We start from the raw sequence: 11743 nt of genomic DNA, 5'->3' as shown, positions 1-11743 counted from the left end.
AGAGGCCTTCTCCAGCAGAGCATATTAAGATTGAGATGTATGTCATATTGCAGAGTAATATCAATAAATTTAATTAATATCTGAACAGTTGTATGGTAGTATTTTATGTACTATTTTGATACCTGACATTTCTTTCAGAAATTTTAAATGACAAAAATCTGTATGTTGCAACACTGGCTCTCTGAAAAGCACATTTGTTAAAGTTTAATGTTCAAGGGATAATACACACAACACACACACACACACACAAAGAAAAATTCTAGCATCAGTATGAATGAATAACAAATAAAATCTGATCTGTTTCTCTCACAAATCTATGAAATGACTTCAGAAGATTTGGATACTTAGAAAGTGCATGAGTCATGGACTATTTTTATCGTACTTTGTGATAGCCATGATTGGCACACACTTCTTTTTTATTACATTTGTCTTGGAACATTTGATGTTTACAGTTAACCTAACCCTAATTTAATTTTAATCTCTGCAACCATCCTTACCTTACACATTGGCACATAATGTATCTGTTGAAATCTGGATGAAAAAGTGACTTGAATTTTGACTTGATTATTCTGAATGAAGCAAATTTTAATTTTCAGATGCCCAAAATTCCGTAAAAATATATTGTTAATATGAAGATTTTTTTAAATAGGTGTTTTAACCATATTTTGAATTATGCATCGATTGTATTGTGTTTTAGGCTTAAAGGAAATGTGTGTAAACTTATAAGTGTCACATTGAGTTGTTTTGCAGTACAGATCCTCCAACGCTATCTCACGACCACTTCGTACCAGTGAGTACGAGGTGGCTACTTTGTACGAATTCGTACGACCTCACTCGTACGAATTCGTACGATTTGTCTAAACCCCAGTGACAATAATGTCCTGGCAGAAAATTACCAGAACTTTTTTTTTTTCTATCGATTTTTTTTCTCATAGTGCCAATAGTGTCAATCACATACAAACATAAATATGTCCTCTGATATTACTTGATTAGTTATTTATCCAAAGCATAATAAAATTTGGTTCAATACTTTTTGAGTAGTTCGGTATGATCATTATTTTGATGAAGGCACAAATGTTACCGGAGAGACAATCAAACATCTTGGGGCAGAAGTAGAATCTAATTTGGATAATTGAAATGCAGTAAGTAAAAAATTATTGACTGTACTTGGAATAGGAAATTAACACATAGCATTGTTATACTTTTATTAAAATGTACAGTTGACACACTTTCACAACAAAAAATGACCAAAAGACAAAGTCATCAGTGGAAAAAAAAACAGCTAATCTGTACTTCTGCTACTAGCAAAAATAGGTCATAGGATCTGTTGACTTAATGCACACGTTCCAAAAAAAAAAAAAAATCACTCGCCCATGTAGAACGAAAAAAAAAAAAACGAAAAAAGAACAACACTCAGCTGTCTTCATAAAAGATGAAAAATGAAGGTCAAAAAAGACAAGGAGCTGAAAGGACCACCTACAGCATTAAATCTTAAAGTACCCCTGTGGTGAAAACCAAGTGTTTAATGTTGTTTATATGTCTATGTGGTGTTTTTAATGTGGTTAAGACAAACCATGGGCAAATTCATAAGTCACTGCAGTGAACCAAAGCCAAAGTGTTTCTAACGTCACAAACTACCTTGTTACCAATCACGTCTGATCGTCAACGAGTGGATCTCTGAGCTGGTGTGAGTGAGTGGAGGCGGGGCTAATTTGCATATTCATAGAACCATATGTGGTTAATGAGGCAAGGGTTTAAAGTTGCATTCAAGCTATTTTAAGGCATGCTCCATTTTTAAAAAAAAAAAAAAAAACGTTTAAATATGTAATTTTGGTGATCAAATATGAGTTTCAAGGAATACAAGTATTGACTACAGGGGGACTTTAAACTACAATTTGTGATTGCCATTATATCATCCTAAACAATATATTACTATTCACATATGAGTTCTGAACTTTGCTGAACTCTTCAGAACTTTTTAAATATAATTTTCAAACACAATGTTGCTTTTGCATGCTAAGTGACAATTTTCAGTAACCCTGCAGAATAAATTTTTGTTAAAACAGATGAAGGTGTTATCGGTAGTTGTAGCTCTCATCGTCATATTCTAACTCATCTTCCTGCTCGTCTCCCAGTTGCCCGTATCTGAATTTGCGATAAACAGTGCCATCCTGCCCCATGTACACAATATCTTCATCTTCATCATCTTCATCGTCATCATCTCGAGTCCCCTTCTGATCTCCAAGATCCACTAGCTGTGACTCACGGAAAAGTCCAGAACTAGAGCTTGCTTGACCACCGTAGGCAGAGGTTGATGATGATGTGTAGAAGCCGTCTTTGCCGCCACCATGGCCCAGTTTTTCATACCCACGTGGGATAGCGGTCTCTGGCATGGGTCGTTTGGAAAGAGAACGCTTAATGAGGATGATTACGGAGATTGAGGCAAAGACAAGCAGGATAGAGGTGGTGATAAAGAGTGGCAGGTTTCCTGTGTACTCTTCTTCCTCATGGTTTCGAAAGGCAAAGTTAGTGCTAAGGACACACTCACCTTAAACAGAGATAAAAGATTGGTTTTAATGTCTGACACACAACAAATGAACCAAGACAGGATAACTATTTTTAAGTTACTATTTTAGTATTAAAGAAACATTTCACCCTCAAATGAAAATTCCATCCCAGGTTCATTGGAAAAACATAACTGTAATGACCAGTGCCGCTGCTAGCCATTTTGGTGCCCTAAGCATAATTCCTTTATGATGCCCCCCCGCCCCCCCCCCCTAAAAAAAAAAAAAAATTTTCATTTAGGATTTTCATTTAGGGGGGCTAAGCCCCCAATGAGGGTATGATTTATAAAAAAAATGCAAAAATTAAAAAGTAACACTTTAGTTTAGGGTCTAATGCTTACTATTAACTAGTTTCATTACCATGCAATGGCATGGTTTTATAATCACTGGGGTTCCGAATTTGAGGCAGGTTAGTTAGGGGTGTTCGGGGGAAATTTTGGATTTTTCTGAACTACAGATGTGCATTTTAAGATGTTGTGAAGGCAAAAAAAAAAAAAAATATATATCGATAACAACAGCTTTAAAACCATGTCAGTGGGCAGCTGATTATTTTTCTCTCCTCATCAGCATCACACTCTTTTCTCTTTGTTTTTATCTTGCCCTGTCTCTTCCCCTCCTAAAGTTGGCTTTTTTTAATTTTCTAAAGGTTACAATTTGTATTTTATTCTCAATATGTACACATTCATTATTAATCCTGTGGCTAACATGATGAAAACGGCTTTGTTCATGTTTCTTGTCCCCTCACAATGACAATAGCCTAAACTATTACACTAGGCTACATGTTTACCTGCCAACTTTTGAGTTTTGCTCGGCGTGAGATTTGTTGACGGGGGGGGGGGGGGGGGGGGGGGTGGTCTCGCTCGCGCAAGGTCTCTCGCTCGCTCTACGCGGTTTGGAGCACAATCTCTGTCTCGCATGCACGCTCGCTCTAGATAACGGGAGATTTTTAACGAATTTGCGGTATAACTAGTCGATCACGAGTGGCTCAACAGGTAGATATATAGATAAACTCATCTTCCAGGCATTTGACCGCCCGGGTTGACACTTCAGCGTGAGAAATCGGGAGTGTGGCGTGTGAGCGTGTGAAACCAATCAAATGCGGGTGTCTCACGGCCAATGCGTGAGAGTTGGCAGCTATGACATAGGCCTATTTTCAGTTCAAAATAGCGAAATTAGACAAAACTATATTAGTTTGCCTAATTATTTTTTGTCATTCGTTTAACATTTATGACCTAAAAAAAACTGTCAAATAAAGTTAAGTTTAGCTACTTACATCTTATCTCGCACTTGACCGTACACTGAAGCGTCGAGTTGCACTGTTAAAATTCGCGCTCAGCGTCTGTGAACATAAAGCCCGCCTACTTTGATTTGATTGGTCATCTCAAATATTCTGACATTGACGAGCAGTGACAGACCAATGAGGCTCAGATGAACAAACACATGACACACACACACACACACACCCTGTCCTGTGTTTCTGACGTGCTCTCTGTCTCTGCTCGGCGCCGCTGCGGAATGAAGAGGAAGAACGCGCTGAATCTGATTATAACAAGAAGTTTGATGATTGGTTTTTCATTAGGCTATTTTTGGTGCCCCCTCAGCACTTGGTGCCCTACGCACAGCGCGTGATGCGCGTGGTGGGAGCGGCGGCGCTGGTAATGACATTTCTGCAAAACATTATGTTACTTCTTGCATGTTTTGCGGCACTTTCAAAGCGATCACTGTGAATCTGGCAGGGTTTTATTACATTGATTGTTACGTATCGTGGCAGTGGAAATGCAATGTCCAGGGAATGGCGTTAAAGAGTTAATGCTATCACATTTAAAAAATAATGTACCACCTACACTAAACCCTACACTATACCTAACCGATCATGTTAAAAGCAAACGTGAGGAAAAAAAACATGTTAGCTGAAGCAACTATAGCATTTTAGCATTTCTTTTATTGAGACTTTTTTTTATCATAGGTCTTTTACTGTATTTCACAGAACTCGTATTCATGTTTAGTGGTGTGCCAGGTGAGCTAGTTTACTATTTCAGAAAAGCCATGCATATGGAGCTGATGAAGTTATGCAAATATATGAATAAGTAAGCCTTTAGAGTTTTGAAAAAAAATAGGTAGAGGCACATATTTCCTACAAGCCTTTGTTGTTGTTTTTTATGTCATTGATCAACCTGTTAGTACAGGTAATATTTTGAAATGCCACTTGTGAAATGCACACAAGTCCAAATACCTCTAGTTTCAGTACAGTTACAGCACTCAAGCTGAACTGGGGCTGTGTCTTCCTGTTCTGTGTTGGCGCAGCAGGGCAGACAGCGCCCCCCTGCTGTCAGGATGAACTGTGCCGGACAGATGGTGCAGTTATAATGCCCAGGACCTTTACATTCCAAACAGGATTCATCACATGATTCACAGTTATAGCCCTGCTCCTGCAGAGAGATCACAAGTCAGGTGACCACATTCATGAAAAATATTAAAGTAGAATGCGTGTTAGACTGCACTGGAACAGAAGTTTACCTCAGACTTAGCGTATTGTCCTGTGAAGCAGGGCGACTCGCAAGCACCCTGTGTGAGTGTATAACCTGGGTGACATGACTCACAATCCTCAACACTCTTGCCTGTCAATCGAAAGGACATCCCAGCAGTTTAGGTTTGAATTAATCACAGTTAAATATAGAATTTTATGTGAAATGTTTTTTTTTTTTTTTGTTAAAATGCTTTCTCATATCCAAGGTACATACGCATATGCCACTCACAAGTTGAAGAAAGAAACATTGTTGATCTGTGTTGATTTCAAAACATTGCTCTTTTTGCTTTGAGTTTGTGAGTTTAGTGTGAGGAATACTTTTATTATGGAAATAATATTCAGTTTGCATTTAAGTATATTCTATTATTGTTAAAAATGCATGTTAATCAAGGCAATTAGTTGAAATTTAAGAGTTTTTTGACAAAAGTAGGACTTAAGTACATATTTATAGGCAATTTCATAATTACGTCAATTTAATTTGGCTAAAGTGTACAGCTGACAAAGCATTTATGCAAAACTAAAATTTTGTGTTGTTTCTAATATTGTATCACGTGTATTGTAATACGTGTTATCAGTGTAATACGTGTAATCCTTATGTCTAAGGATTTCGACACAGAGGAAGACTTGCATTGCATTTTTTTGCCCAGCCATATTTATTTGAACCCGAATACACGGACGCACCAGAACACGTCAGCAGCGTCACTGAACGCGGCTTGACAACAGAACCGGAAGAGAATACAATGCTGAATAAAGTCGTAGTTTTTGTTATTTTTGGACCAAAATGTATTTTCGATGCTTTAAAACATTCTAACTAACCCACTGATGGCACATGGACTACTTTGATGATGTCTTTATTTCCTTTCTGGACAAGGACAGTATACCGTACATACATTTTCAACGGAGGGACAGAAAACTCTCGGACTAAATCTAAAATATCTTAAACTGTGTTCCGAAGATGAACGGAGGTCTTACGGGCTTGGGACGACGTGAGGGTGTTATTGACATAATTTTCATTTTTGGGTGAACTAACCCTTTAAGTGCATTTATTTGTCAAAAGGCCTGTGGAATTGACTAGTTTGTCTGAAATATTTAGTCAGATCTGTAAGCTGTTCCATACCTGTGCATGTTCTGCAGGTGGGGTGGCATGCCTCGCATGTTTTGTGGTGAGTGTCGTGGTAGAATGCATCAGGACAGGAGTGCACACAGCGCCCCTGTTTTCTGATAAACAGCATCCCCTCTTTGCAGCTCATACACCCCTCGGCTCCGGCCTGAAGACACTCTCCACAGCTCTCATCACACCGCTCACATGTCCTAGAGCCAGCTGAGGCATAGTAACTGGAAGGATTCAGTCATAAATATTAGAACACAGAAAATTGTAATGAAATGGGCTACCTATTAAAATATGTCAGTGCTATTGTTTTGTCTAAAGATGCACACCAGTAAGATTTTAGTTGTCCTAATTAAACTAAGGCCTAATTCTGGCTTAATCTAACCCCCGTCTGTGAAACCAGGCTTATAAAACACAACAAGAAACCACATAAAAAATTCATCAGCTTCTGATAATCTATCAGTCATTTTTTGTTAACTACTGTTTATAAACCAACATAGATATTCAGTATTGTAGTTACCCAGAGCGGCATGTGTCCACACATTCTTTGACGTCTCTGTAAAGGTGATCTCTGCAGCTCAGGCACTCGTGACTGTGCCGCCCCATGCAGTCGAGGCAGTTAGGATGACAGGGTTCACAGCGCTGTGTTTCCCCTCTGAAGAATTCATCTGGACACACATTCACACAGCTGCCATCTGTGAATGAAGTGGAATCTTTGTTTACTACTCATGAAATATTATTTGAACCTGTGGATTTAACTGCACACATTCAGCTGATTCTATGCTAACAAACATGTTTGAAACTAAGTTAAAAATGTCTACTTTTGATATTTTAGTACAACTGTATTTTCAAGATGCTGAATATTTGGACAACAGGAATTCTGTAATATATTCAGCCCTATTGATTTCCATAGAATTTTTTCTCTATACTATGGAAGTCAATTGGGTCCATCAAATGGTTGGTTAGCCATATTCTTCAAAATATCTTCTTTTGTGTTCAGCATAAGAACAAAATTCATACAGGTTTGGAACAACTTGAGGGTGAGTAAATGATGACAACATTTTCATTTTTGGGTGAACTATCTCTTTAATGGCTGTCTCAAGAATGGACCTAGGACTCTGAACTAACCCAGAAGATATAGAAAATGCATTTGATTTCAAAATATAAGGGACTACTCATTGCCCCTCTGATACAACTTTCTCCATTTCTCCGATTTCTTTGCACTGAAGTCATCTTCCACTTTGCGAATCAAGAGAGTATCATACCATGCCTCAATTGCATGAACTCACTGAGTAGATAGTGGTTCTGGTTGCAGCTGAGGCAACTGTCCTGATGTGGGCCGGAGCACTCATGGCAATATTTGTGACACAAGTGACATTCTCCGTCCTGGTTGCTGTAGTGGTGTGAGGGGCAGGTGGTGGGTGTGGCACAGCGCCCGTGGGCATCCATCGTCAGGCCCTCAATGCAGCTAGTGCAGGATGTGTCGCGAGGTCCAGAACAGGTTAGACAGGAACTATCACAGGCTGCAGAACAGAGACAAAGACCTTTCATCAACATCATGTGACCTAGTTATGGTCATTAAAAATATCATAATTTATAGAACAATCAACTTAATTGTAATTTAACTTTAATTCAATTGAATTGTTTGTGGTTCCCATTTTGGTAACACTTCACAAAAAGTTTTCATTTGTCAACATGGACTAAGAAAGAACAATGCTTCTACAGCATTTATTAATCTTAGTTAACGGTAATTTCAATATTTACTAATACATTAATAAAATCAAAAGTTGTATTTGTTAACATTAGTTAATGCACTGTGAACTACCTTGAACAAACAACGAACAGATTTTTATTAAACAATTTTAAGATTAATAAATACTGTAACCAATGTATTGCTCAATGTTAGTTAATACTTTAACTAATGTTAACAAATGAATCCCTGAATTTTCTGTAATACACTGGACAAAATTATAAACGCCAACAGTTTTGTTTTTGCCCCCATTTTTCATGAGCTGAACTCAAAGATCTAAGACTTTTTTTATGTACACAAAAGGCCTATTTCTCTCAAATAATGTTCACAAATCTGTCTAAATCTGTGTTAGTGTGCACTTCTCCTTTGCCGAGATAATCCATCCATCTCACAGGTGTGCCTTAGGCTGGCCACAATAAAAGGCCACTCTAAAATGTGCAGTTTTACTGTATTGGGGTCTGAAAACCAGTCAGTATCTGGTGTGACCACCATTTGCCTCACGCAGTGCAACACATCTTCTTCACATAGAGTAGATCAGGATGTTGATTGTGGCCTGTGGAATGTTGGTCCACTCCTCTTCAATGGCTGTGCGAAGTTGCTGGATATTGGCAGGACCTGGAACACGGTGTCGTATACGCCGATCCAGAGCATCCCAAACATGCTCAATGGGTGACATGTCCGGTGAGTTTGCTGGGCATGCAAGAACAGATGTTTTCAGCTTCCAGGAATTGTGTACAGATCCTTGCAACATGGGGCTGTGCATTATCATGCTGCAACATGAGGTGATGGTCGTGGATGAAAGGCACAACAATGGGCCTCAGGATCTCATCACGGTATCTCTGTGCATTCAAAATGCCATCAATAAAATGCACCTGTGTTCGTTGTCCATAACATACGCCTGCCCATACCATAACCCCACCGCCACCATGGGCCACTCGATTCACAATGTTGACATCAGCAAACCGCTCACCCACACAACGCCATACACACTGTCTGCCATCTGCCCTGTACAGTGAAAACCGGGATTCATCCGTGAAGAGAACACCTCTCCAAAGTGCCAGACGCCATCGAATATGAGCATTTGCCCACTCAAGTCGGTCACAACAACGAACTGCAGTCAGGTCGAGACCCCGATGAGGACGACGAGCATGCAGATAAGCTTCCCTGAGACGGTTTCTAACAGTTTGTGCAGAAATTGTTTGGTTATGCAAACCGATTGTTGCAGCAGCTGTCCGGGTGGCTGGTCTCAGACAATCTTGGAGGTGAAGATGCTGGATGTGGAGGTCCTGGGCTGGTGTGGTTACACATGGTCTGCGGTTGTGAGGCCGGTTGGATGTACTGTCAAATTCTCTGAAACGCCTTTGGAGACGGCTTATGGTAGAGAAATGAACATTCAATTCACTGGCAACAGCTCTGGTGGACATTCCTGCCAATTGCATGCTCCGTCATAACTGCGACATCTGTGACATTGTTCTGTGTGATAAAACTGCACATTTTAGAGTTGCCTTTTATTGTGGCCAGCCTAAGGCACACCTGTGCAATAATCATGCTGTCTAATCAACATCTTGATATGCCACAGCTGTGAGGTGGATGGATTATCTCGGGAAAGGAGAAGTGCTCACTAACACAGATTTAGACAGATTTGAGAAAAATATTTGAGAGAAATAGGCCTTTTGTGTACATACTGTAGAAAAAGTCTTAGATCTTTGAATTCAGCTCATGAAAAATTAGGGCAAAAACAAAAGTGTTGCGTTTATAATTTTGTTCAGTATGTATATATATATATATATATATATATATATATATATATATATATATATATATATATATATATATATATATATATATACCAACATTTTAGGTTTTATGGATTTAACTAAGATTTACAGTAAAAATTATATGTTACTGTAAAATTACATGAAATGTCCTACTAGCTATATTACAGTTTATTCACCGCATTTGGTACAGGAACTTACTGTTTTTACGGTGTGATTTTTAGTCTTTTATGGATTATATTACATACATTTTTTACAGTCTTCGAACAGTAAGGAAAGTAATGTAGTCTCACCCATGCACTCTCTGGACCTGCTTTCTCTGTAAGTATGTGAGGGACAGGGGGCAAGACATGCTCCGTTGTGCAGTGTGCTGTCACGTTCAAAACATGCATCACAGTTGGTCGATTCAGGTCCATCACATAACAAACAATCCGTGTGGCAACGTTTACAAACGCCTTGATCCATGTCTTTGAAAAATCCATCAGGACACACCACTATACACTGACCCTGATGCAGGAAGAAGTCTTCCTTACACTCTAGAGTTGGAGGACAGAAAAATGAAAGATCAAGTGAGATATAGGTGGGAACAGGGCTAGTTTTAACGGTATAAACATTTCCAAACATGCTAGCATGACGAAACTTGACAAGTGCATTTACTAGTCGCCATATCAACACTATATAGAGACAAAAATTAAGAAATTTTGGGAAAATATCGCTGAACATTTTTTTAACCATAGCAAAAGTAAATTTCTTACTTAAGTGAATTTTTCATCTCAGTTTTTAGTGTTTATTTAAAAGGACACTACAATTACTACAAAAGGACACTAAATCTTCAATTATTTTAATCTGTTATTTAGAAGTTCAGTTAATGCTTTGCTAAAAAGCAGAAGACACTATATAGCCAGGTTTAAATCTGGTTGCACAGGTTAAAATGTGCTCCACTACTCATTCATTAACCATTTTTAGTCATATCCGACGCTTGATGATTCTATGGGCCATCTCTTACTATCTCGCCATAGAGACTGTTCATGAATTTTCCGGGGAAGGTCGCTAGGTCTTTCCCCAACCCTCCCCATTACATGGCTTAGGATTCACACACCTACAGACAATTTAGCATCTCAAATTCACCTATACTGCATGTTTTTTGATAGGGGAAACACCAGAGCACCTGGAGGAAACCCAAGCAGACACAGGGAGAACAGAAAGGCCTCCACACAGAAAGGCCTCTTGGCTCAGCCAGGACTCAAACCAGGGACCTCCTTACTATGAGGTAACAGCGCTACCCACTGAGCCACTGTGCCGCCTGCCCAGCTATTAGAACTACGCTATATATGACATTAGCGGTAAATTCACATTAGTTACTTTTATTCATTTTATTGAGAAACCATGAGAAACAGGTGAATAAAGACAATAGAGTTCAGAAATTATTATTTCAAGAAATTTTAAGCATTATGGCTCATCTATTTGTCTCCTGTTCTGAGAGAGCTGTGAGTGGAGGGAGGGGAGGTTTTTTCTGAATGTTTGGATGTTTTTCTGAACATCCGTTTGCCCACATTGTTCTGAACTACAGTATGCCGTATAGCTGTGTTTTTCAGTGTGTACATCAAACTCTAAAATTAGTTTATTTTGAATTATTAAAAAAATGTTTATGTGTTATATGAAAAAGTGAATAATTGTATTTTATTGAAAAAATATTTTAGTTCCCTTTTGAGGGAACTCGCGCTGCGTCGAGAATCGACACTTTGGGGAACGCCTTCAGCGTGACGCGTCTGAAGCCTGTATGGAACTAGTCCAATCTTGATTGGTGTTGCGTTATGACGTCACCCGTGACGTCGCATGTGACGGTGAAGTGGAACCTATAAAAGGACACCGGAACATAACAGCGTCAGCTTTCTGTTCTTCAGCAAGCGTTCTATGTGACTGTGTGTCTTATTTAGTGTTGTTTGTACGTTACTTATATATGTATTATGGCAGAGAAGCAGTTCAGACAGTGTGCGTCCCCTTGTCCACGCTTTTTGA

The 11743-nt window shown here is 38.9% G+C and overlaps 1 protein-coding gene across 1 annotated transcript in view; it reads right to left on the bottom strand.

Moving 5' to 3' along the window:
• Nucleotides 1–1810: 1810 nt before the first annotated feature.
• Nucleotides 1811–11743, bottom strand: part of pcsk5a (proprotein convertase subtilisin/kexin type 5a) — a 55189-nt gene continuing 45256 nt past the window's right edge. Inside the window, exons 31-37 of the mRNA XM_056265485.1 lie at nucleotides 10018–10260; nucleotides 7489–7722; nucleotides 6720–6894; nucleotides 6209–6426; nucleotides 5082–5182; nucleotides 4798–4993; nucleotides 1811–2548 (exon numbers count right to left, since the gene is read on the bottom strand). Of these exons, the coding sequence (XP_056121460.1) occupies nucleotides 2076–2548; nucleotides 4798–4993; nucleotides 5082–5182; nucleotides 6209–6426; nucleotides 6720–6894; nucleotides 7489–7722; nucleotides 10018–10260 (1640 nt within the window). The 3' untranslated portion in view covers nucleotides 1811–2075. The remainder of the gene's footprint in view (nucleotides 2549–4797; nucleotides 4994–5081; nucleotides 5183–6208; nucleotides 6427–6719; nucleotides 6895–7488; nucleotides 7723–10017; nucleotides 10261–11743) is intronic.

This window comes from Rhinichthys klamathensis, unplaced genomic scaffold (genome assembly GCF_029890125.1).
Source record: "Rhinichthys klamathensis goyatoka isolate OS25496 unplaced genomic scaffold, OSU_Roscu_1.1 h1tg000234l_1, whole genome shotgun sequence".
Lineage (NCBI taxonomy): Eukaryota > Metazoa > Chordata > Actinopteri > Cypriniformes > Leuciscidae > Rhinichthys > Rhinichthys klamathensis.
The sequence above is the reverse complement of the archived record's forward strand: the minus strand, read 5'-3'. Positions and strand labels throughout refer to the sequence as shown.